The sequence below is a fragment of the Oryza glaberrima genome, chromosome 10 (genome assembly GCF_000147395.1).
Source record: "Oryza glaberrima chromosome 10, OglaRS2, whole genome shotgun sequence".
Taxonomy (NCBI): domain Eukaryota; kingdom Viridiplantae; phylum Streptophyta; class Magnoliopsida; order Poales; family Poaceae; genus Oryza; species Oryza glaberrima.
In genome coordinates this window covers 9,012,138-9,035,606 of record NC_068335.1, presented here as the reverse complement: position 1 = coordinate 9,035,606, position 23,469 = coordinate 9,012,138, and the positions used below count along the sequence as shown (strand labels likewise).

The 23,469-nt window shown below is 44.5% G+C and overlaps 2 protein-coding genes across 8 annotated transcripts; one reads left to right on the top strand and one right to left on the bottom strand.

Moving 5' to 3' along the window:
* Positions 1-556: 556 nt before the first annotated feature.
* LOC127786202 (mevalonate kinase-like) lies at positions 557-13,860 on the bottom strand. 7 transcript variants are annotated; one of them, XM_052313543.1, is made up of 7 exons: positions 5,263-5,652; positions 4,525-4,648; positions 3,047-3,157; positions 2,566-2,972; positions 2,205-2,470; positions 1,483-1,896; positions 557-925 (listed from the first exon to the last, which is right to left on the bottom strand). In XM_052313543.1, the coding sequence occupies exons 4-7, from the start codon at positions 2,949-2,951 to the stop codon at positions 786-788; spliced, it is 1,206 nt and encodes a 401-aa protein (XP_052169503.1). In that variant the 5' UTR covers positions 2,952-2,972; positions 3,047-3,157; positions 4,525-4,648; positions 5,263-5,652; the 3' UTR covers positions 557-785. The 7 variants fall into 7 exon arrangements, with proteins under 7 accessions (XP_052169503.1, XP_052169500.1, XP_052169501.1 ...); XM_052313540.1 differs by having other exon boundaries at positions 3,047-3,143; XM_052313541.1 differs by having other exon boundaries at positions 4,525-4,576.
* Positions 13,861-22,160: 8,300 nt separating this feature from the next.
* Positions 22,161-22,700, top strand: LOC127786203 (uncharacterized). The gene has a single exon (XM_052313545.1). The coding sequence runs from the start codon at positions 22,224-22,226 to the stop codon at positions 22,551-22,553; it is 330 nt and encodes a 109-aa protein (XP_052169505.1). The 5' UTR covers positions 22,161-22,223; the 3' UTR covers positions 22,554-22,700.
* Positions 22,701-23,469: the final 769 nt, after the last annotated feature.

Genomic DNA, 23,469 nt, shown 5'->3' with positions numbered 1-23,469 from the left:
TCATACCATATACATAACATAAACTATTTTAAATAATCAAGTCAAAACTTAACTCACACATTGAGAAATAAAAAAAAACAGCATATGAATGGTATTGGTACTATTCACTCCTGAATTTGTCTTCTTTGTTTCTCAATATATAGATAAAATTTGAATATAATTTTTGATGAAGAGGTAGATGCTACCATACTATATTGCCAAATTGTTTTAGATTTTTTCATAATCACCTCTATTGAATTTGAGAGAAAAAGTTAGGCGAGAGGATAGAGGTATTAGAATCCTCTCCCAGATTACCAAACGCAGCAGTGAAATGGTTTACTCAGGGCAAGTACTATAATGCTTCATATGTTGCCCCTACAAGTGCCACATTAGATTGAGTGATGAGGTGGAGGAGAAAAGTGAAGAGAGAGATGATGAGCCACCCCTAAATCAAGAGGCAACCTCCACACAAATTTCAAAAAGGATGTGAGAGTATTAGATATATTGGTATTTGTGAACTCGAGGTGATACATTGTATGGGTTGCTTCTTGCTTCATAAGTGAATAAAATAGATAAATTTGGAGGTAGTAGTCACATCTACCATAGCACTTTCCCTCATACAACAGTTGCATCAGCAAAAAAAAGTTGTATTTGATACAAACCCCAAGGGCAATCATGCGACGGTAGGATTATTTGATACAGGAACTGCCCGGGGCTAAAATAAGGACATAACTAATGGATTAATCTAGAAGAAACAGTGTGAAGAACAAATCTCAAACCGTTGACTAATCCATAACTACAAAGTATTATACAACATCTCCATTAAAATAGGAGCAGCCTCCTTGGCAAACTTGAAGACCCTGTCCACCAACCTCAACTTTAAAGCAGCGAAAACTATGCGACTCCAGCTCTGCAATGACTTTCTCCAGAACTAAGTTGGATAGCACTGATATTCATGTTAAGGAAACATCATGCATCACTAAAAGATAGGCATAAATCCCAACAGAAGAGGAGTCACATAGCTTAGTGTCAGTATGTGGACTCTGTGCCGAAGCTAGAAGTACAATAAAGATCTAATAAGCATTCTTAAACCAGAACAAGGGCATTGAACGTAGTAAAAATGCATATCTAACAGGACTAAACATCAATGAGTGAATATATATCAGAAGCCAGATATGAAGAAATTGAGTATTTAAATTGTAAAGAAATATGAGAATCTTTAGATTGCAATATGTCATTTATGTTCCGCTTCTCTACACTATGACATTTCATAACAATGTATACTGATTTGATCCATAGCAATTTCAGAATCATTTTTTTGTAGTCATTATTGTAGTTCTGAAATTTAGCTTGCTAAATTCAGAACCACTAAATGTCCAAAAAGAACAAAAGTTGTTGAAAGTTGAGTTATTAGATATAAAATCATATATAGGTGGCGTGGTATTTTCACAATAGAGAAGTCATGAATGAAAGTCTGTAAAATGTTAGGCATAAAAAGGATACTAGTTGGTATCAGGGTCAAAACACAACCACCACCTCCAGCTCCTGTTAACTTGGAGACCAAGTTGAATTTCAATGTTGTCCGCAGTACAGTTTCTATCGAAGAATGGCTAACACCCATGCACTGAAGCAAACCTTGGTTCATCTCCATGAGTTCCGCCAGCTTTTCCTCCTTTGAGGTGATAGCTATCTCATCATTAGCTGCTAACTCAACAATGCTTGACACCTCTTCACTAATGGAGTTCACTGCGTTGAATACAGAAGCCATAGCATCTGAATGCCTGGAGGCTCTTTCAGAGACACCAGCAACCAGAGCCTTTGTGTTCCTACCAACTCTTGTATCCGTAATAAGCATTTTCACTGGGTTGCTAGATTTAAGGTTTGTCAATTCCCCTTTCTTGAATTTGATCATGCTTCCTAACAATCAGGAACAGATTTAATTAGTATATGCAAAACCAAGGAAAACAAATAACAAGTAAAGGGAGGTTTAGATTCCTGGAAATAACTGGAACTAGCACAACATGCATGGCTGGTACCTAAACTTAACACGGTAATGGTAATGAATCTAAAATAGGATATATCACTTTATTTGATGACTGTAACAATATTATCTGTATTTGCATCATCTCATTCATTCAACTAAGTGTCACTTGGATGTCCAACAGAGCCGGCATCTAAAAGTACTAAATCGAAAGACTTCCCATGAAAGAGAGAGGAGAGCATACCGAAAGTGCTGACAGCATTGTCGATGCCAGAAGGCTTCCCATGGATAATCTTCTCCCCCTGGAAAGCCCACCGGTTAACTAGCTCAAGATCATCCTTCCCGACCAACTCCCACCCCATGCCCTCGCCGCTGATGCCGCCGACTGCAGTAACCACGCCGGCAGCTGTCAGCAACACCCCCGACATCGACACGCAGAAGGCGGCCGATGACCCAAGCCCCGACCCCATGGGCAGGTCCGAGCTCACCGTCACCTTCCCGGGTCTACACCTACAATGTGGCCCAAAGTCCTCCATACCCATTAGGAGGTTTCATGATTACGTCAAGGATTGCTTTCAGGATAGAGGCAGAGCAAGCGAACCAACCCCAATATGGAGGTGTAGAGGAAGAGGAAGGCAGAGAGACCGGCGGAGAGCCAGATCTTGGCCTCAGGGATCTCGTGCTCCTCCAAGAGCCTGGCAATGGAGGCCAGCCGGTCCGGGGAGCATGGCCTCGCCTCCCGTGCCCCCGCTGCCTCATCTGTCAGCAGCACCTCGCGGAGGCGCCCGCACGGCCACGAGAAGGTGAGGCCAGGATCCTTGAGGTCCAGCTCCAACGTGGCGGCCGCCTCGTCGTCAGCGAGGGGCATGAGGCAGAGGGAGCAGCGCGTGTAGAGGTCGATGGCGGCGGCGACGGCGGCTGAGCCATGGACGACGGCGTGCTCGCCGGCAAGGATAATCTTGCCTGGGGCGCGGGCGGCGCAAACCTCCATTAGTGATCTGACGAACCCTTCCTGCTCTCATGTCGAATCGAATTGATCAATGCTAATGTATGCTATAAGCTTATTAAATTGGAATTCGATATTACCGAAGTTTGGTACTCCAAGCAACAACCCAAAGGCCGCTGCTTTTAATCCCCTGGATACAGTTCTTCTGACTCACTTTGAACCCTCGGGTTTTATGGCCTGCACAATGCAAACTACACGGATGATTATCGCTATATATGCTATTGGCAAGTATCAGCCACACCACCCATAATGAAGGCTACACTTTCATGTTTTTGTGCTTCAGCTTTTGAATATCTGTGTCAGTACTTAAAAGATTGAGATCACATTATACATCAGTTGAATCTATTTATGAAATTTAAACCCCTCTACAGAGCCAGAAACTGAAATATCCAGGGGCCTATATCATGAAACACAATTAACAGCTGTTCCTTCAGTCACCAGCCTATCCAAGGGCCTATATCATCAAGGATCACCCCTTCTTCTGTGATATAATAAAATGCATGTTCTTGAATATATATAGTACCTTCTTATCACCCTTGATTAGTAAAAAAAACCATTATTGTGTTTCTGCTTAGTATATGCACCAGAAAGCATCCATAATATATAGTGGACAGAAGAAGAATGTTAATTTAATTTCTAGGCAGAAATAAGGGATACCAAAAAGGAACTCAGAGAAATAAAACTTTGAGGAAATAATGCAAATGTGAAGAATAGCAGTATATAAATGATAACATCAATTTTTAACCTTTTCGAAAAGTTCAAACACTATTCACAGAGTTTTTCCAACATCTCAATTCTCATAATTGCTTGTGGAGTAGGTAAGGGTTTTCAAAAAGCAAGCCTGGACTCCGGGAGCCCCTGGACTGGTTGGTTGGTTGCCTACAATCTGTTACATCAAACAGTTCACACTGCGATAATCTGAAAACGATTATATTCTGGGATTGACATGTAGGGAAAAACATTTTGCGCTAAATAAACTCTGTGTGATGAACAGAATGCAAATCCTGAATTACAATCTTTTGGTGACAGATAGTTAAGGTTTCTTTTTTATGTGGAGAAAATTGTTGATGGTGACTATCTGTATGGTCTATGGGGCAAATAATTGATGTTGAAAAATTCTGAATGAATATGCATCTATAGCATGGTTTATTGTTTCAAACTATAATTAGTAGTATAAGATTGAAACAAATAATATGCAAATAGCTGAAGCGAACAAATCATTCATTCTTTATGGCTATGAAAGAGCCAATCAATATATATGTTATTTCAGCTGCACAAGTGTCTAGATTTACAAAGTTTCATGTTAAATGTCCATCAAATGCTGCATTATTATGTAAAAAAAGACTCTTATGCATATGTTTGCTTCCAAGCAATTTACTTTCAGAATAAATACAAGCTGTAAAAAGTTACCCACGCTGGAAGAAAAAGAAACGAGTTCGGTGTAATAAATATTGATATGAATTCACGCGTCAGGGTCAGGCCACTATATGTGGTCGAATTGTGGCCTCTATACCATCACCAAATAAAATGCACATAGCTGAAGCGACCTAAAAATCACCTGATAGTGACGACAACGTTGGTGTGGAGACTAACTCTGAAATGTGTGTGATCTGCAGCATATTATAGGAAAAGAAAAACTACATTAAAGATCAGTGGGATCTATTTCTTGAAGCTGAACCCCTCTGCACAAACAAACAAATGTAAAACAGAATGCTGAAGGTCAAACTTGCGAAACTCAGAGACTGAAAGCCAATTGAGGACAGCATACGATTGCTGAAGTTCAGAACCAGATAAAAAATTTGCTCGCATTCATTTATTCATATCAGTGAGTTTGTGGTTGTCGGTTAGGTGATTGAGGTAGTCAACACACAATACAGACCATGGTGCTGCTTAAACTGACAGTATTCAACATTGCAGTAGTTGATAACTCTTTCAGCAAGCTAGAATATATGCCACTGCAATTTAGTTCAATTTCTGTACATTGACAGCTCCATTTTAAAACAGATTTGATCAGGTTGAGTTAGCAGCAGATTGTGAAGCAAGTTCTCCCCAAAATAAAATAACATATCATTTCACCCCACAAAAAAAAAAGCAGAATTCATATGAATTCATTAGCGCAGCCAAATTTAATAGTGAAGCTTAGGGCATTAGTCCCAAGTCCATATTGGAGATTAAAGAAATGAAGTTGCCGCGATTGACATCGGGCGAGAGGCATTTGCTGTCCTCTCCAACCTTCAATCCAAGATTCATCAAATCAGTCGAACTTATGATTGAAAAAAGAAAAAAATCCAATCACCTGTCGGCACGGTCGCGATCCACTAGTGGCGGCGACGGGGTTAGGCGGAGGCCACCAGTGGAGAAGGCGAGTTGCTTTCGAGGGGAAGGTGGAGGCGCGACCGGCGGAGCGCGCGCAGCTATGATGGATCGAGGCAGCAGGATGATGGATCGGCGCAGCGGCGGTGGAGGTGGGGAAGTGAGGGGGCCGCGACGGCGGGGATAGGCGGAAGACGGCGAGGGGCGGGAGGGAGGCGGAGGCGGAGGGCGGCGAGGCGAGGCGAGACCGCAGGATCGGCGGCAGCGGCGGTTGAGGTGGGGGCAGTGCGGGAGACGGCGGCCGGATCGGCGGAAGTGGGCGTCGATTGTGCGAGCGGGAGGGGATTGGAGTGGCCGTTTTGTTTTGTTTGTTTTTTTTGACTGTCGATGTGTCAGTTGAGTGAAATTTTTGTGACTGCACTTCAATTTTTTATCAGCTTCTTTTTTTTTTTATGCTTATAGTAGATTGTTACTACTGTATTCTAAGAACGGAGGAGTACTAATAAATAAAAATCTAAAACTTTTAACCTTAAATTTATAGTTGATTTTGAAGTTTTTTTCATCGTAGTTTATTTTTCAGATCGTTAATAGCATATATATAAAAGTTTTATTTATAAATTATTTTTTATTTGCAAATATGCAATTTGGAATAATCCAAGCGATGGACTCCACAGTCCTCTCCACGCCGCTGCGCGTGAACACGTGCATGTGCCCCTGCCTCCCTGGCCTTACTGGGTTGAATCAATTTCTGCAGTCAGTTTAGTACAGTTCTGAAAAAAAAAGGGGGCAGTTTTGTAGTATTCTCAGATCAGATCACGTGAAGCTGAACAGAGAGGGCTTAGCCAGGTCACAAAAATAAGAGGAAGCAATGTTGAAATTATAAGCACATAATGATTTAATTTATTTCATAAATAAATCATGGCGTTGCAGATGTAAACTAGATTGAACGCATCATTAGATCTACACATGTAAATTAAGCAGTAAAACATGAACAGATCGAATATGCCCAACATGTCGAACACGTACCGAGGTGGCGGAAAGACCGGTTGCTCGGCAGGAACTACTCGCGGTTGCGAGCGTCGATGAAGGCGCGAAGCACGCGAGCGGAGAGGAAGCCGAGCCGTCGCGAACGAACAGGGAGCAGTCGCGCGAAGCGCTTCCCAAAAAACCTTATTGCCGCCTTCTCCCGGTGCAGGACGTCGAAGGCAGAGGTTCCGGAGACCTGCTCTCCCGATCGCCGATGCACGCCGGTGAGCGGGATGGAGTAGTCTACGAGCGACGGCGCAGTACAGAGTAGGAGGCAAACCCTAGATTGATTTCGCGTGTGATACGTGAAGGCGGCGGCTCGGTTTATATAGAAATAGGTCGCCTGATCAGGACGCCCACGTAAACCGAACCGGATAAGTCGCGCGTAACCTATCCGGACTCCACGCCGTTTTTCACACACTGGATTTTTCGGAATGTTTCCAAAACAAAACAAATCCGAATTTCCTGCAGCAAAACAAAACTGCAAAAGGAGGCTACATCTGTGCAAGGGTGAGGAGCCAATTTTGCGGACCATTCGATGCGTACGTCGTGCACGTGCACCGCCTGCCCTGCCAGGCGAGGCGAGGCGAGCGAGCGCGCGCGCGTGTTTCCCATCTTCTCTCCACCACACATGCTTCAAGTGACTAGGAGGGCATCCTCCCTTTTAAGGAGGTCCCCCTCTCGTAAAATAAGTAAGGTGGTACTAAACTCCACATGCATGCCATCCTATGAGGTGGGCTTTTGTGATTTTCCAAAGAATTAATCTTCGAATGGGCCTTAGCCCATCTATTAATTCCAACAATCCCCCACCAAATCTCAAAATCCCATTGAGATTTGCCTTTTCCAATGTACTGTTTATATACCAGCGGTTCGATGGAGACCGATTAAGGTTGAACATCCACCTAGAACTCCAAGCTACACTTACTCACAACTTGAACAATGGACTACGCCTTGAATTGTAAGTCTTGTGTAAGCAAGTTTCACTCAGAGTCTTATCTGGTACTAGACCGTCTGTAGACTACCCCTCGGGTGGAGCGTATAAGTCATACTCCTAGGTCATTAGTAAGCTTCCTAGAAGATTCACCCAAAATCTCCATAGACTACGACCAACAGTCAAGCTTACAAAAGTGAGTTCTTTCAAGAATGCTCTGCAGGACAGCATCTTCGCTAATTAAAGCCAACAGAACTCATTAAGGCATAGCTAATCTGCCTTGCAGCTCACGAGAGTACATGCATCTTCACTTAGAGAGGGTATAGATAGGTACTCTCCTCTAGTTTACTAATGGTTTGTTCTTCCCAGGTTCTAATTCACGGGATCTCCAATCACATAGACTGGGTTACCACCATAGTATAACTCACATGGGTCTCAAACCCATCTCCTTCGATGCATTATCTATCACATTTTGTGATAGTTCCTTCGTGAAGGGATCTGCCAGGTTTCTAGCTGTTTGCATGTAATCTAACGTTATAACTCTGGAGTTTCTCAATTTCCTGACAGACTTCAATCATCTTTTCACATGTCTAGACAATTTCATATTATCCTTAGAACTATTCACTTTGACAATTACCGTTTGATTGTCACAGTTCATAAGGATAGCCGGCACCGGTTTTTCAACAATAGGCAGATCCATTAATAGATCACGCAGCCATTCTGCCTCAACAGTAGCAGTATCTAGTGCCGTCAGTTTTGCTTCCATGGTTGACCTCGTCAAAATGGTCTGTTTGCAAGACCTCCACGAAACAGCACCACCACCCAGTGTGAAGACATATCCACTAGTGGCTTTGATCTCATCCACATCAGAGATCCAGTTAGAATCACTATAACCCTCCAATACCGCAGGATACCAGTATAGTGAAGCCCCAATTCCATAGTACCTTTCATATAGCGCATTACTCGCTCAAGCGCACGCCAGTGATCAATCTCCCGGATTAGAGGTAAACCGGCTCAACTTGCTCACAGCAAAGGAGATATCAAGCCTAGTTGCACTAGCCAGGTACATCAGCGAGCCAATGATTTGTGAGTATTCCAGTTGATTCCTAGCAATTCTCTTGTTCTTGCGAAGCAACAAGCTAGGATCATAAGGTGTTGGAGAAGGCTTACTATCAATGTAGCCAAAGCGATTCAAGATCTTCTCCACATAATGGGACTGCAAGAGTGTAATCCCATTCTCACCTCTAATTAGCTTAATGTTTAAGATAACATCAGCTACTCCCAAATCCTTCATATCAAAGTTTTGAGACAAGAATGATTTAACCTCATTTATCACCTCAAGGTTTGTCCCAAATATCAGTACGTTATCAACTTACAAGCATAGAATAACTCCCTCACCCCCACCATGGCGATAGTACACACATTTATCTGCCTCATTGACTGCAAAGCCTGCAGATGTCAATGTTTTGTCAAATTTCTCATGCCATTGCTTAGGAGCTTGTTTCAGACCATACAAAGACTTCAACAATTTGCACACTTTGCCTTCTTGACCTTCAACCACAAACCCATCAGGTTGATCCATATAGATCTCCTCATCCAGCTCTCCATTAAGAAAAGTTGTCTTAACGTCCATTTGATGAACGAGAAGACCATGTGAGGCTGCTAGGGAAAGTAGCACACGAATTGTGGTCAATCTAGCAATAGGTAAGTGTCAAAGAAATCTTCGCCTTCTTTCTGAGTATAGCCTTTAGCAACAAGCCGAGCCTTGTACTTTTCAATAGTACCGTCAGGCCTAAGCTTCTTCTTGAACACCCACTTGCACCCCACAGGTTTACACCCATAGGGTCGCTCTGTCACCTCCCAAGTCCCGTTAGTGATAATGGAATCCATTTCACTACGGACAGCCTCCTTCCAGTAGTCTGCATCAGGAGATGCATATGCTTCTGAAATTGACTTAGGAGTGTCATCCACGAGATACATAGTGAAATCATCACCAAAGGACTTAGCCGTCCTTTGTCTCTTACTCCTTCGAGGAGCTTCACTGACATCCTCCTCAGTGACATGTTCATGTGTATGTTCAGTTTGTTCTGGTGGTGTATTGAACTGGGAATTACTTCAGAGGGTTGGCTCGAACTACTATGTGTATCCTTCATTGGGAAAAAGCTCTCAAAGAAGGTAGCATCACGAGACTCCATAATTGTACCAACATGCATGTTAGGTACCTCAAATTTAACTATTAAAAATCTATAGGCAATGCTGTGATGAGCATATCCCAGAAAGACACAATCCACAGTCTTAGGTCCCAGTTTGCGCTTCTTCGTTATTGGTACATTGACTTTCGCCAAGCACCCCCATGTGCGCAAATACGAAAGTGATGTTTTCCCAATCCATATATCATATGGCGTTTTATCCTTATTTCTGTTAGGAACTCTGTTTAACACATGATTCGAGGTCAACAATGCCTCCCCCCACCATGCCTTAGGTAGTCCCGCGGTGTCCAACATGGCATTCACCAAGTCAGTCAGTGTGCGGTTCTTCCTTTCAGCAATCCCATTAGACTCGGGAGAATAGAGAGGCGTCCTCTCATGTATGATAGCATGTTCCTCACAGAATAAGTCAAACTCGTTTGAGAAAAACTCTCCACCATGATCAGACCTAAGCCTTTTTATCTTTCTATCAAGTTGATTTTCAACTTCTGCCTTATAAATTTTAAAATAGTCTAGAGCCTCGTCTTTCGATTTCAACAAGTACACATAGCAAAATCTAGTAGCATCATCAATCAACGTCATGAAATATCGTTTTCCACCCTTCGTCAACACCCCATTCATTTCACAAAGATCTGAATGTAGGAGTTCTAGTGGTGCCAAGTTTCTCTCCTCGGCAGCCTTGTGAGGCTTGCGAGGTTGCTTCGATTACACACAACTATGGCACTTAGAACCTTTGACAATGGAAAACTTAGGAATTAAACACATGCTGGAAAGCCGAGACATCAAGCCAAAATTAATATGACATAAACGTGAGTGCCAAACTTTAGCCTCATCATCCACACTGCCACAAATATGGTTCACAGACTTATTGCAGAAATCAGAAAGGGAAAAGCGGAACAGGCCTCCGCACTCATAACCTTTACCAATAAAATATCCATGTTTAGACACGACTACTTTATTAGACTCAAAAACCAACTTAAATCCGTCTCTAGTCAGACGGGAGCCACTAACAAGATTCATGTCGATAGAAGGGACATGCTGCACGTTCTTGAGCTGCACGATCTTTCCCGAAGTAAACTTCAGATCTACCGTGCCAACACCATGAACAGAAGCATGTGACCCATTCCCTATTAGGACGGTGGAACGCCGTGCGACCTAATAAGAAGAAAACAATGAGATGTCAGCACAAACATGTACATTGGCCCTAGTATCAACCCACAAATTAGTAGACTGGTTAACTGAAAAAACAGTAGGTAAATTACCATACCCGCTTCCATTTCCAGTGTTGCCAATGGTCACATTAGCAGACTTAGAAGTCTGCCCTGCAGGTGCCTTCATCCCCTTGTGTTGTGGACACTTCCTAGCCAGATGACCAGGTTGCCCACACACAAAGCAAGTCCTCTCATCCTGGTTAGGATTGTTGTTGTTCTTCTTCTGGTTCTTGAAGTTGTTGGTCTGTTGAGCTTTGTATTTCCCCTTGCTCTTGTTCTGGGCCTTGTGCACAACATTGGCACTAGACTGCCCACCATCGCCCTTAGACGCGGCGTCTTTTTCCCGAGCTTTCTCCTCAACATCAAGAGACGCTATCAACCCCTCAACGGAGTATTCCTGTCTCTTGTGTTTGAGTGCAGTACCGAAACTTCTCCATGATGGAGGTAGTTTCGCAATAATGCACCTGTCCACAAATTTGTCGTGTAAGACACACTTAAGGAGTTTGAGTTCCATAGCCATGGTTTGTATCTCATGAGCCTGTTCGACTACAGAACGGTTGTCAGCCATCTTGTAGTCATGAAACTGCTCCATGATATACAGATCATTGCTAGCATCAGTAGCACCGAATTTAGTATGCAGTGCATCCCACAACTCCTTAGCGTCGGTCATATGCATATACACCTCGACCAGACGATCGCTAAGAACACTAAGAATGCATCCCACAAAGAGAGTAGTGGCTTCCTCAAATTGCTTCTGCTGATCAGCAGTAAGAATTCCTTCAGGTTTGCCAGTATTCACCCAGAAGCATTTCATAGCCGTCAGCCACAGAGTGACCCTGATCTACCTTCTCTTAAAGTGCACACCGGTGAATTTATCCGGCCTCAGTGCATCGGCAAAACCAGCCATAGTAAAATCACGGCGCCTATAATAAGGTTTTTGGATTGTTGAAATTATAAGCACATAATGATTTAATTTATTCCATAAATAAATCATGACATTGCAGATGTAAACTAGATTGAATGCATCATTAGATCTACACATGTAAACTAAGCAGTAAAACATGAACAGATCAAATATGCGCAACATGTCGAACACGTACCGAGGTGGCGGAAAGACCGGTTACTCGGCAGGAACTACTCACGGTTGCGAGCGTCGACGAAGGCGCGAAGCACGCGAGCGGAGAGGAAGGCGAGCCATCGCGGACAAACAGGGAGCAGTCGCGCGAAGCGCTTCCCAAAAACCTTATTGCCGCCTTCTCCCGGTGCAGGACGTCGAAGGCAGAGGTTCCGGAGACCTGCTCTCCCGATCACCGGTGCACGCCGGCGAGCGGGATGGAATAGTCTACGAGCGACGGCGCGGTACAGAGTAGGAGGCAAACCCTAGATTGGTTTCGCGTGTGTTGCATGAAGGCGGCGACTCGGTTTATATAGAGATAGGTCGCCTGATCACGGCGCCCGCGTAAACCGAACCGGACAAGTCGCGCGTAACCTATCCGGACTCCACGCCGTTTTTCACGCACCGGATTTTTCGGAATGTTTCCAAAACAAAACAAATCCGAATTTCCCGTAGCAAAACAAAACTGCAAAAGGAGGCTGCATCTGCGCACGGGTGAGGAGCCAATTTTGCGGACCACCGGCGAGCGGGATGGAGTAGTCTACGAGCGACAGCGCAGTACAGAGTAGGAGGCAAACCCTAGATTGATTTCGCGTGTGTTGCATGAAGGCGGCGGCTCGGTTTATATAGAGATAGGTCGCCTGATCAGTGCGCCCGCGTAAACTGAACCGGATAAGTCGCGCGTAACCTATCCGGACTCCACGCCGTTTTTCACGCACCAGATTTTTTGGAATGTTTACAAAACAAAACAAATCCGAATTTCCCGCGGCAAAATAAAACTGCAAAAGGAGGCTGCATCTGCGCAAGGGTTAGGAGCCAATTTTGTGGACCATTCGACGCGTACATCGTGCACACGCGCCGCCTGCCCTGCCCTGCCAGACGAGCAAGCGCGCGCGTGTGTTTCCCCTCTTCTCTCCACCACACATGCTTCAAGTGGCTAGGAGGGCATCCTCCCTTTTAAGGAGGTCCCCCTCTCCTAGAGTAAGCAAGGTGGTACTAAACTCCACATGCATGCCATCCCATGAGGTGGGCTTTTGTGATTTTCCAAAGAATTAATCTTCGAATAGGCCTTAGCCCATCTATTAATTCCAACAAGCAATACACAGAAAATTGCAACTTGGTACTCCATATCAAAGAATATAGGCATGTGTTTGATTCAATGGTTGGAATGGGTTGGATTGGATTGAATTTAACACCTTTCATAGGTGAGATGAGATGGTCCTTAATAGAAAATACTACATCCGTCCTAAAATAAGTGCAGCAGTGGATATTTGTGCCCAACATTTGACTGTCCGTGTTATTTGAAAAATTTGTGAAAAATTTGAAAATATTTAGTCACACATAAAGTACTATTCATGTTTTATCTTCTAATAGCAATAGAAATACTAATCAAATAAGATAAACGGTCAAACGTTGAACGTGAATAGTGCAAAAATGCACTTATTTTGGGACGGAGGGAGTATTTCCCTTAGATTTGAGTTACCTTAGCCCTTAAAAACTGGCAAACCAGTCCAACCTATTTTTTTCTCTCACTGATACGTGGGTCATCAGTTTTTCTTAAAAAAACAAAGAATTGAAGGATTGGTTTCAGGATAGAAACAAAGAACCAACTCCAAGTTGAAAGTGTAGAGAAAGAGCAAAGCAAAGAGGCTGGCAGAGAGCCATATCTCATGCTCCTCCAAGAGCCTGGTGATAGAGGCCAGCTGGTCCAGGGAGCATGGCCTTGGTTATTGTGCCCCTGCCTCCTCCATTAGCAGCGCTTCGCGAAGGCGCGCACATGGCTACGAGAAGGTGAGCCTGGGGTTCTTGATGTCCAGCTCCAATGGGGCGATGCCCGCCTCATTGTCATTGAGGGGTAGGAGATGAAGGTAGCAACTCGTGTAGAGGTTGATGGCGGCAGCAACGGTGGCTAAGCTGTGGAAGGTGGCATGCTCGCCGACGAGGTTGATCTTACCTAGGCCGTGGCACAAACCATCATTGGTGATATGACAAATCCTTTCTGCTAGTGTCGAATCAAATTGATCGATGTTGATGTATGCGATAAGCTTATTAAATTGGGACTCAATATTACCGAAGTTTGGTACTCCAAGCAACAACAACCCAAAGGCAACCGCTTTTAATCCCTTTGGATACACTCCTTCTGACTCACTTTGAACTCTCGGGTTTTAGGGCCTAAACTATGCAAACTACACGGATGTGTATCCCTATATATGCTATTCGGCACGTATAGGCCACACCACCCATAGTGAAGGGCACACTTTGGTGTTTTTTGCGCTTCAGCTTTTGATTATTTGTGTATCAGTACATAAAAATGGTTTTTGTTTTGAGACATGGGAGCAACAAATAAAACATTAACATAGGTTAAAAGGGGCCACATACTTGTTTTGTTGCCATGCAAAACGAATGCAATGTGCAACAATTATGCTCAACACTCACGTACTCATAAAGTATGACATATACTTCTTGCTGGCTTGGTGGCCTACAGTATATGAAGAAAGGCATGCTAAATAAAAGAAAACAAGTTAATACAACATAGGCTTACGACACAATTAATTTGGTCGATTCATAAATAAGGAAGATTCGCAAGAAACTAATTGATCAATAGCAAAGATTTTATTATTGATTGCACCTGAGGTAGTTGCTAGATTTGTTTATTCATCACCAGCAAGAATCATGTTGCCATATCAATATTTTACTTTTACTTATTGATTCTTCTTTCCCCTGCATATTCAAGTAAACGGAAAACACTAGATAATACTCGTATTAGATAAACAATTCTATCCATGATCTGAAAAAAATCAAAATATGCCATAGTCTACATCTCATTGTAGAAAAAAGAGGATACAAAGGATTTTTTTTATTTTTTGAACCTTTTTAATATTTAATTTTAGAAATAAACCTATCCAAATTTTATTTTCAAGATCTTTTGGCCACGCCAACCAAACTGGCTGGCAAAATAATACTGTCACGCCTGCCATGATAGCGTTATTTGGTCACATGGCAAAACTGTCACGTCCGCTATAGGTGGCGTGCCAGTGTTGTTTTGTCACGCCAGACAGGTTGTCGTGACCAAAAGGTTCAGATTTTAGAAATAAGTTTTGAAAAGGCTTAGTTTTAAAATTAAAAATTAAAAAGGTTCAAAAAAAATACACTAATTCCCAAAGAAGAACCGGGTCTGTAATATGATGTTCTTAACTTGATTTTGGTCTTGAAGACACTGGAAGAACAAACAGAAGAGTATAAATTAGATAGTACGTGTTGGAATTAATGGACGGGCCTTAGCCCACTCGAAGATTAATTCTTTGGAACATCATAAAAGTCCACCTCATGGGATGACATGCATGGGGAGTTTAGTATCACCTTGCTTATTTTAGGAGAGGGGGACCTCCTTAAAAGGGAGGATGCCCTCCTAGCCACTTGAAGCATATGAACCACACGCACGCGCTCGCCTCGCCTAGCCAGGGCAGGCGGCGTACGCGTCGAATGGTCAGCCAAAATTAGTTCCTCACCCTTGCACAGATGCAACCTCCTATCCGGTTCGGTTACACAGAGTGGAGATCGTGTCCCTTGCACAGATGCAACCTCCTTTCCGGTTCGATTACACATAGTGGAGATCGTGCGGACACCTTCTGTGCTGCACCGGCGATCGGGTCGCTCGTAGATATTACTCCATCCCGCTCGCCGGCGTGCACCGGCGATAGGGAGAGCAGTGCGCGCCTTCGTCGTCGCCCGCAACCGCGAGTAATTCCTGCTAAACAACCGATCTTTCAGCAACCTCGGTACGTGCTCAACATGTTGCGCATATTTGATATGTTCATGTTTTACTGCCTAATTTACATGTGTAGATCCAATGATGCATTTTTACTGCCTAATTTACATGTGTAGATCCAATGATGCATTCATGCTAGTTTACATCTGCAATGTCATGATTTATTTATGGAATAAATTAAATCATTCTGTGCTTATAATTTCAACAATCAAAAACTTTATTATAGGCATTGTGATTTTACTATGGCTGGTTTTGCAAATGCACTGAGGCCGGATAAATTCATCGGTGTGCATTTTAAGAGATGGCAAATCAGGGTCACTCTGTGGCTGACAGCTATGAAATGCTTCTAGGTGAGTACTGTCAAACCTATGGGAGTTCTTACTGCTGACTAGCAGAAAGAATTCGATGAGGCCACTACTCTCTTTGTGGGATGCATTCTTAGCGTTCTTGGCAATCGTCTAGTTGAGGTGTATATGCATATGAGTCGAGGTGTATAGAGCCAGATATTCTTTTTTGAACCCGACAAAAGCTTTGTCATTTATATTAATAGAGTAGGAAAAATGGTTTACATACAGGGGTTACTAAAATTCCCCTCCCGCAAGAGGTTTTGGGCTGCAGACTACGTGATCTCTCCTAAAACATGCAATCCTCCAAGAGCAACCGCCCCAGCCTTGACCTAGGTTCTTGCCTCCTCTTTTATTTTCGCCACTATCGCTGCAGTAGTTGAGGCGTGGTGGCGGAAGATTCTTGCATTACGCTCACACCAAACCTCCCAGCACATTAGAATTATCATCGACTTCAAGGTCTTTGTCGAGGTGGGAGTGCACGATAGGAGGAAGTGACACCAATCGGTCCCCGAGGTAAGCCTACCCCAATCATGCATGCGTAGGTCCCAACTTTCCCATCGTTGGATTTCTTCCCAGATTCTGCAGGTTACTCTACAAGAAGTCAATAGGTGCACGGCAGATTCCTGGGTGACTCGACATAGGGGACATTGTTGCTAATTCTGCCATCCTCTCTTCTGCAATCTATCCACCGTCCATATACGGATTTGGATGACCAGCCATGCAAAAAATTTACATTTTGGAGGGGCCCAACACTTCCATATGGTTTCATTGAAGGTAGATCTTGTGGCGCCGATGAATTGCAGCCGATATGCCAATTTTGTTGTGTATACTCCGTTGGCTGTCAGTTTCCATATGATGGTGTCTTCATGCTCATTGAAGGCCAGTGGCTGAAGTAGTCTAACCCAAAGGTCTACGTATTGGCGAAGATGTTCCGACGTGGAGAGTTCCTCTGTGCGGATAACGGAGATCCATACTCCTGCGTCCACGGCTTCCCTCACAGACCTATTTTTTCGTCTTGAAGCTTGGAAGATTAGTGGCGCTAAAGACTTCGGCGTTCGACCATCGATCAAGTGAGAGTGCCAGAAGCTCGCCTTCTTTCTGTCACCAATAGTGCTGGTTGTTGCCACAGCAAATAGATCTCTATCCTGATTATCACAGGGTACCGGTGTTCCTATCCATGGCTTATCGGGGGCTGTCCATTCGTACCATAGCCAGCGGACTCTGAGAGCCTTTGCAAATTTGTGCAGTTCCAAGATGCCTAGGCTGCCCAAGTCCTTTGGCCTGCAGACCCTTTCCCAGTTGACTTTACATTTTCCTCCTGAGATGTTCTCGCCCCTCGCCCATAGGAATTTCCATCATAGTTTGTCAATTTCGTGTAGTGTGTTTTCAGGGATCTTTAGAGCAGTAAGGTGATAGATTGGTTGCGCCGTTAGGACTGACTTTGTTAGTGACGTTCTTCCTGTTGCCCTCATGAGTTTCCCTTGCTAGGGTGCTAACTTTGTTACGATCTTGTCGAATATCGGCTGGACGTGGATCTTTTTAAGCCTAGAGACAGTGAGGGGTAGTCCTAGGTATTTCAAAGGGAAAGTAGCAACCCTCGCCGGGAACGCAAGGAAGATGTCATGTAGATCGAGATTCCCGCAACGGATCGCCGCTATCCTGAGGGTTTACCTTCAGCCTGGTGACCTTTCCAAACATTGAAAGGAATTTTGAAAGATTTGTCATATCTCTGGTGGTTGGTGAAATGAAGATAGCGGCATCGTCGGCGTAAAGTGAGGTTCTCAATCTCGCCGCCCTTCCATTGAGAGCCAGATCTTTGGCCTTGGGGATCTCGTGCTCCTTTAGGAACCTGGCGATGGAGCTGGTTCAAGGAGCATGGCATTGGCTCCTGTGCCCCGGCCGCCGTCTCCTCTTGCGGAAAAAACTCCCCTGAGTTGCTTCACTTTTCTAGACCTTGAAGCCCAACTCTTGCATTGCAGCTGCATGCCCACCTAAGTACCTATTACTGTACAATAATTCAACTTTGTTATCAAATATAATTGTTTGCATAGGAGTACAGAATATTTGAACCTTTGTTTCTCTGTGGTTCTAAAAGAAAGGACACCAAATTCGTTGCAAACTATTCTCAGCCAAAAAGGGAAAACGACTAGTTTAGATATGATTATTCATTTACGAGTACGGGTTTTCAATCTTTATAAACTAACTGGAACTGTTTGAGATCGCTTAATCACTGACAATTATCATGCAACCCTATGTGATATGTTATTAACTAGGAATATATCTCTAACATTAACACTGCTAAGACTAGTAGCATCTACCAATTGAGGGACCAAGTTGGTTAGTAGATGATTGGAAAAAGTACACCGAAGGTCCCTCAACTTGTCATCGAATTACAAAATCATCCTCCAACCGCAAAACCAGATATAGGACATCCCTCAACTTACAAAACCGTTCACTTTAGGTCCTTCGGTAGTTTTGATCCCGGTTTCGTCCGATGTGGCAGCTGAGTCAGCGTGGGACCCACGTGGGTCCCACATGTCAGGGTGTACAGTCAGCACCTCTCCCTTCCCCCTTCTCCCCCTTCCTCTTCTTTCTCTATTTCTCTCTCTCTCTCTCTCTCTTCCCCTCTGCAGGATGCCCCGTGGGTGGGGAGCTCGTCGGGGCGAGGTGGGAGAGGACATCCGGCGGGCCAGCGATGCGGCGCCGTCGGCGGCGGCGTCGACGATGCGGGAGAAGGGAGAGCGTCACAGGCTCACCGCGCGTGCAACCTCGGGGTCGGGCCGTCAGAGAGGCCCGGACGGTGGCGGCAAGGACGCCAAGGCGCGGGACTCCGGATGGTGGCGGCGGCATACGACGTGCTGCGGGCGCCAGTTTGGGACCAATATTAGAGGAGCAGAGAAAATTAGGGCCAGGCCGTCATCTCCCGACGACGGCGGCGAGGCAGAGGAAGGGCGGCGCGGCGAGGAGGGCTCGACGAAGAAGATGAGGAGCGTGGTGCTGCGGGAGGCCATGGCGGGCTCCCGGTGCACGGCGACAGCCGCGTGAGGTACGACGACACGTGGCGACGGGCAAGCGAGGGCGGCGAAGGCGAGCCCGCAGCGGTGGTGGCTAAGGAAGTAGTGGAGACGCGGTTGAGGAGTGGACGGCGACGGGCGGGAGCAGGCCGACGGCGGCAAGGGAGTTGGGCGAGCGCGGTGGCGGAGAGGCAGCGGTAGCAGCAGGCAAGCGCGGCTGCGGATGGGGAGCGGCGGTGCCGATGACTCCGCGCCGCTCGGCCTCATCGTCGGCGGCGGCTTCGGGTGGGGGCGCCGCGCCGCCGGCTTCTCGTCGCTTGCCATGGCGCTGGAACGGGGGAGGACGGCCGGAGTGGCGGCTCGTTGGGGACGGCCTCGCGGAAGAGCAACGGCCGGAAGGACAACGGCGGCGATAACGCGTCGGCCGGCCAACTCCCTCCTCGCCTCCTCCATCCCCACTTCCCTCCCGCTGTCGCCGTCTCCGTCTTCCGCTCCTCCCTCGCCCCGGATGGGAGTTTCGTCGGAGCGGCGTCCTCCTCCTCCACCTCTCCACTGTCGTTCCCCTCAAGCTCCCCCTTCGCTCTACCCCTGTGGTCTCGCCACCGACGCCCCTCCCCGCTCGCGTGCGCCGACCTCGTCGACCGGGGTGACTTCAACGGGGCACGCCGCAACGGGACACCGTGCTCGCCGACACCGACCTCGTCGAGCGGGGTGACTTCGACGGGGACAAGAGAGGCCATGGCGACGCCCGACCGTGGCGTGCTCCTCTGCACCAGCGACCGCGCCCGCGCCCGCCGCACCGTCCTGCCGCGCCGCCCTGGCTGCTCTTCGCCGGCCACCGCCCATGGAGAGGGAAGGAGAGAGGAAGTGAGTTGATGGGGAGGGTAAGAAGTGGTGACGTGGATAGTCTGACATGTGAGTCCCACGCTGACTCAGCCGCCACGTCGGACAATACCAGGGTCAAAACCACCGAAGGACCTAAATTGAATGGTTTTGTAACTTGAGGGATGCCATATATCTGGTTTTGTAGTTGGGGGATAATTTTGTAACTCGATGACAAGTTGACGGACCTTCGGTGCACTTTTTCCTAGATGATTTGGTCCTGCACTACCAATTTCTTATTAGGCTTTTTAGCGGTAAAAAAATGAGTTGTTATATATGAGCTGCAGACAGCAGCACAAAAACTGGTGTTCCACTATTAGTTTGACTTGGCCGACAGAGAGAGGAACACACATTCTTTTTAGCGAGATGATGGAAGGAACACACATTCTTTTTAGTTGGAATGGCAGTTTGCAACACACTGGATTGAAGAATCAGTAGCTGTAGAAATGTTCGTTATCTTAACCAATCATGGAGTTAGGTAATCTATTAGAATATTCAGCTTATTCTGCCGCGGATGCAGATCGTGATTGCTGTTTTGTTTTCGTGGGAGGTCGTATTTATATGTTGGCTAAACGGGGTAAGGAAATTTGAGAATTATAGAGTAAAGTCTATCACCGGTCCCTAAACTTGTACCGCTGTATCATTCCGGTCCCTAAACTCGCAAATCGACTGTTCAGGTCCTCAAACTTGTTCGACTGTGTCATCTCGGTCCCTAAACTTGCATATCACTTGTTTAGGTCCTCCAACTTGTTCAGTTGTATCACCCCGGTCCCTAAACAGGACGGTCTAAAAACTTTATATCAAAAAATAATTCATAACTTTTTCATGTGAACTCTAATGAAGACAAACTTTATATCAAAATTGTAGCTCTCGACACGACCTACAACAAAGTTATAGATCGCATCGAGGGCTACAAGTTTAATATAAAGTTTGTCTTCATTAGAGTTTACATGAAAAAGTTATGAATTATTTTTAAATATAAAGTCTTTAGACCGTCCTATTTGACCCAGATGATATTCAAATCCAAGTTTAGGGACCGGGGTGATACAACTGAACAAGTTGGATGACCTAAACGAGTGATCTGCAAGTTTAGGGACCGGAATGATACAGTCGAACAAGTTTGAGGACCTGAACGGTCGATTTGCGAGTTTAGGGACCGGGATGACGCAGCGGTACAAGTTTAGCGACCGGTGATGGACTTTACTCTAGAATACACTAGACTAGAGTCTAGAGTATACATAGACATGCTGCATAGTACCATGTAAGTGGCCAAATTTTTTTTTTTGGTTGGCAAAACAGATTATGTGATATCGCCCCACAAACGTGCAAGCACAAGTTATATATTTGCCATCAAACCTGCAAGCACAAGCTCAACTCTAGATATTGAGAAAAATACATATATCCGGCTAATAATGTAGCTACGCTTTGTGTAATTATGAATTTTCGCCACTGATGTTATAACTCATGAACAGATAGATTCTACATAATAAATATTGTCTCTTTATCTAACTAGATGAAACTCCGCACGTTGCAAAAGTTTAGTATGATAAGAGCAAATAAAAATAATATTTAAGATAGCTAAATAACATAAGTTTATGTAAGTTGATGTGGTTTATAATGATGATTCAAAAGTAAAAGTAAGAAGATGTAGCTTTATAACAGAAGAAAAGGAGGCAGATAATTTGAACTACACATTGACGATCAAAGGGCTAAAAATAATTAAGGTTATATGGTTTAATGAGAGAAGAAAATGAGGAAGATAATTTGGACCATAGATTAATCATCCAAAAACTAAAAATAATTATGATATGGCTTAATGAGAAGATAAATAACATGAACTAAGTGAGGATGAACTATATAGATATATAGGATATTATAAAAAATGATGGAGAGATTTAAAATATTATGTGATTTATGTGACATGATGATTTAACATGCTTACATTTTAAAGCTCTAAAATTTAATAATTATAAAATAAGTAATATAACATTCTTGACAGATGTTCAAATGTAATAATTGCTAGTGGAAGATGATGTGACCTTCTTTTTGCATGTTGAGTTTTAGATTTTAGTGGGTTGTAACTTTATATAGGATAATTAATAAATATTACCTATCTTCATTAACAAATTATTATTATTATTATTATTATCATCATCATTATCGTATACAAAACAAATATATTCACATATACCAGTCACATTAAAACTTACTGAAAAAAAAGTAGTGGGAGCCCAATCATACCAGAGCTGGAATAGTCTAGTTTTTTTCTTTTTTTTAAAAAAAAGAGAGAGACGGAGAAAGAGAATTCAAATGACAAGCTGGATTGGAGGCCCATCATATCACGCTTAAAAACCTCTCCTCACCCTCGCGCTCACTTCCTACTCCATCTGCTCCCGCCATCGCAGTATCGCACCAATCTCAAAGCACACCACCCCACACCACCATGGCGCGACGTCGCATCCTACCCCTCCTCCTCGTCCTCCTCCTCACCGTCGCCGTGGCAACGTCGTCGGCGTCCGCCTACGGCGCCGATGATGGCGTGACCGTTATGAGGCGCGTTCTGGACACCGCAGCGCCTGCACCGGCCCCGGGCCCCGCCCCCGGCGGCGCCATGGCGAACACGACGACGAGCGGGTACATCAGCTACGACGCCCTGTTCGCGGACCGCGTGCCGTGCTCGCTGCGCGGCGCGTCGTACTACAACTGCCATCCCGGCGCGGAGGCCAACCCCTACACGCGCGGCTGCTCCGCCATCACGCAGTGCCGCGGCTAGCTAGCTTAATTAGCTAGGCCGCCGCACTGCCGGCGAGATCGTCTCGTCGCGCCATCCTTTTCTTCTCTCCTGCAGTCAATTGTTCTTTCTGTTGGATCTGATTTGGTGATTGATTCATGATTTATCGGTGTAATGTTGTATACTTGTCAAATTGTTGGAAAGATATATATATATATATATATATATATATATATATATATATATATATATATATATATATATATATATATATATATATATATATATATATATATATATATTTATATATATATATATCTTAATTAAGACACTCCTAATTCAAATTGTGAGTGATGTTAATTTGTGCGCATCAGCGCAGTTAACAGAGAGTGAATGTGAAGTTGGTGCCAGTATTTGAATAATGGATCAAAAATGCTAGTAATTAATACTTCCAGGCGGTCATAATCCAGCTTTGTTCTAACATTTACGGTTTAACCTGGTTTAACCATAGTCCATGGTTGTAATGAGCTGTTCGGGACTTTGGATTTTATTCATGCAATTTTTTCTTTCTGGTTTTGTAATCAAGGATTTTGTATTACCTCTCCTGTATGTTTGATCAGAACCGTTGTGCACCAATGCAATCTTCGGTTTATTTTGGCAATCTTCAACAATTCGTTGATCGTAACCACTGCAGATGATGAGAAAGCCTGACAGCGAACGAATAATGTATATTATAATCTGGGATCCTTGGATGTAAATGTAATTTCCAGAGTAACCGACAAAATCATGTGCTGCCCTTCCTCCAACCTCTGCGTGGTTGTCATGCTCAAAAAATCACGGCAGAAGAAGCGGAGAGAGATCAGATAAAACTGTGTAGTTGTTGCCACGTTTCTGCAACGCAGAATCAACTCCTCTGACTTCATCTATTCAGGTCAATTTAGACATATAAATTATGTTG

Bases quoted from the DNA above. Each gene is read 5' to 3' on its own strand.
- LOC127786202 (XM_052313544.1), bottom strand. From the start codon at position 2,951: ATGGAGGTTTGCGCCGCCCGCGCCCCAGGCAAGATTATCCTTGCCGGC. The intron at 1,897-2,204 runs GTATGCTCTCCT...CCTGATTGTTAG, and splicing joins CAATGCTGTCAGCACTTTCG to GAAGCATGATCAAATTCAAG. The intron at 926-1,482 runs GTATCCTTTTTA...CATGAATATCAG, and splicing joins TTTGACCCTGATACCAACTA to TGCTATCCAACTTAGTTCTG.
- LOC127786203 (XM_052313545.1), top strand. From the start codon at position 22,224: ATGGCGCGACGTCGCATCCTACCCCTCCTCCTCGTCCTCCTCCTCACC.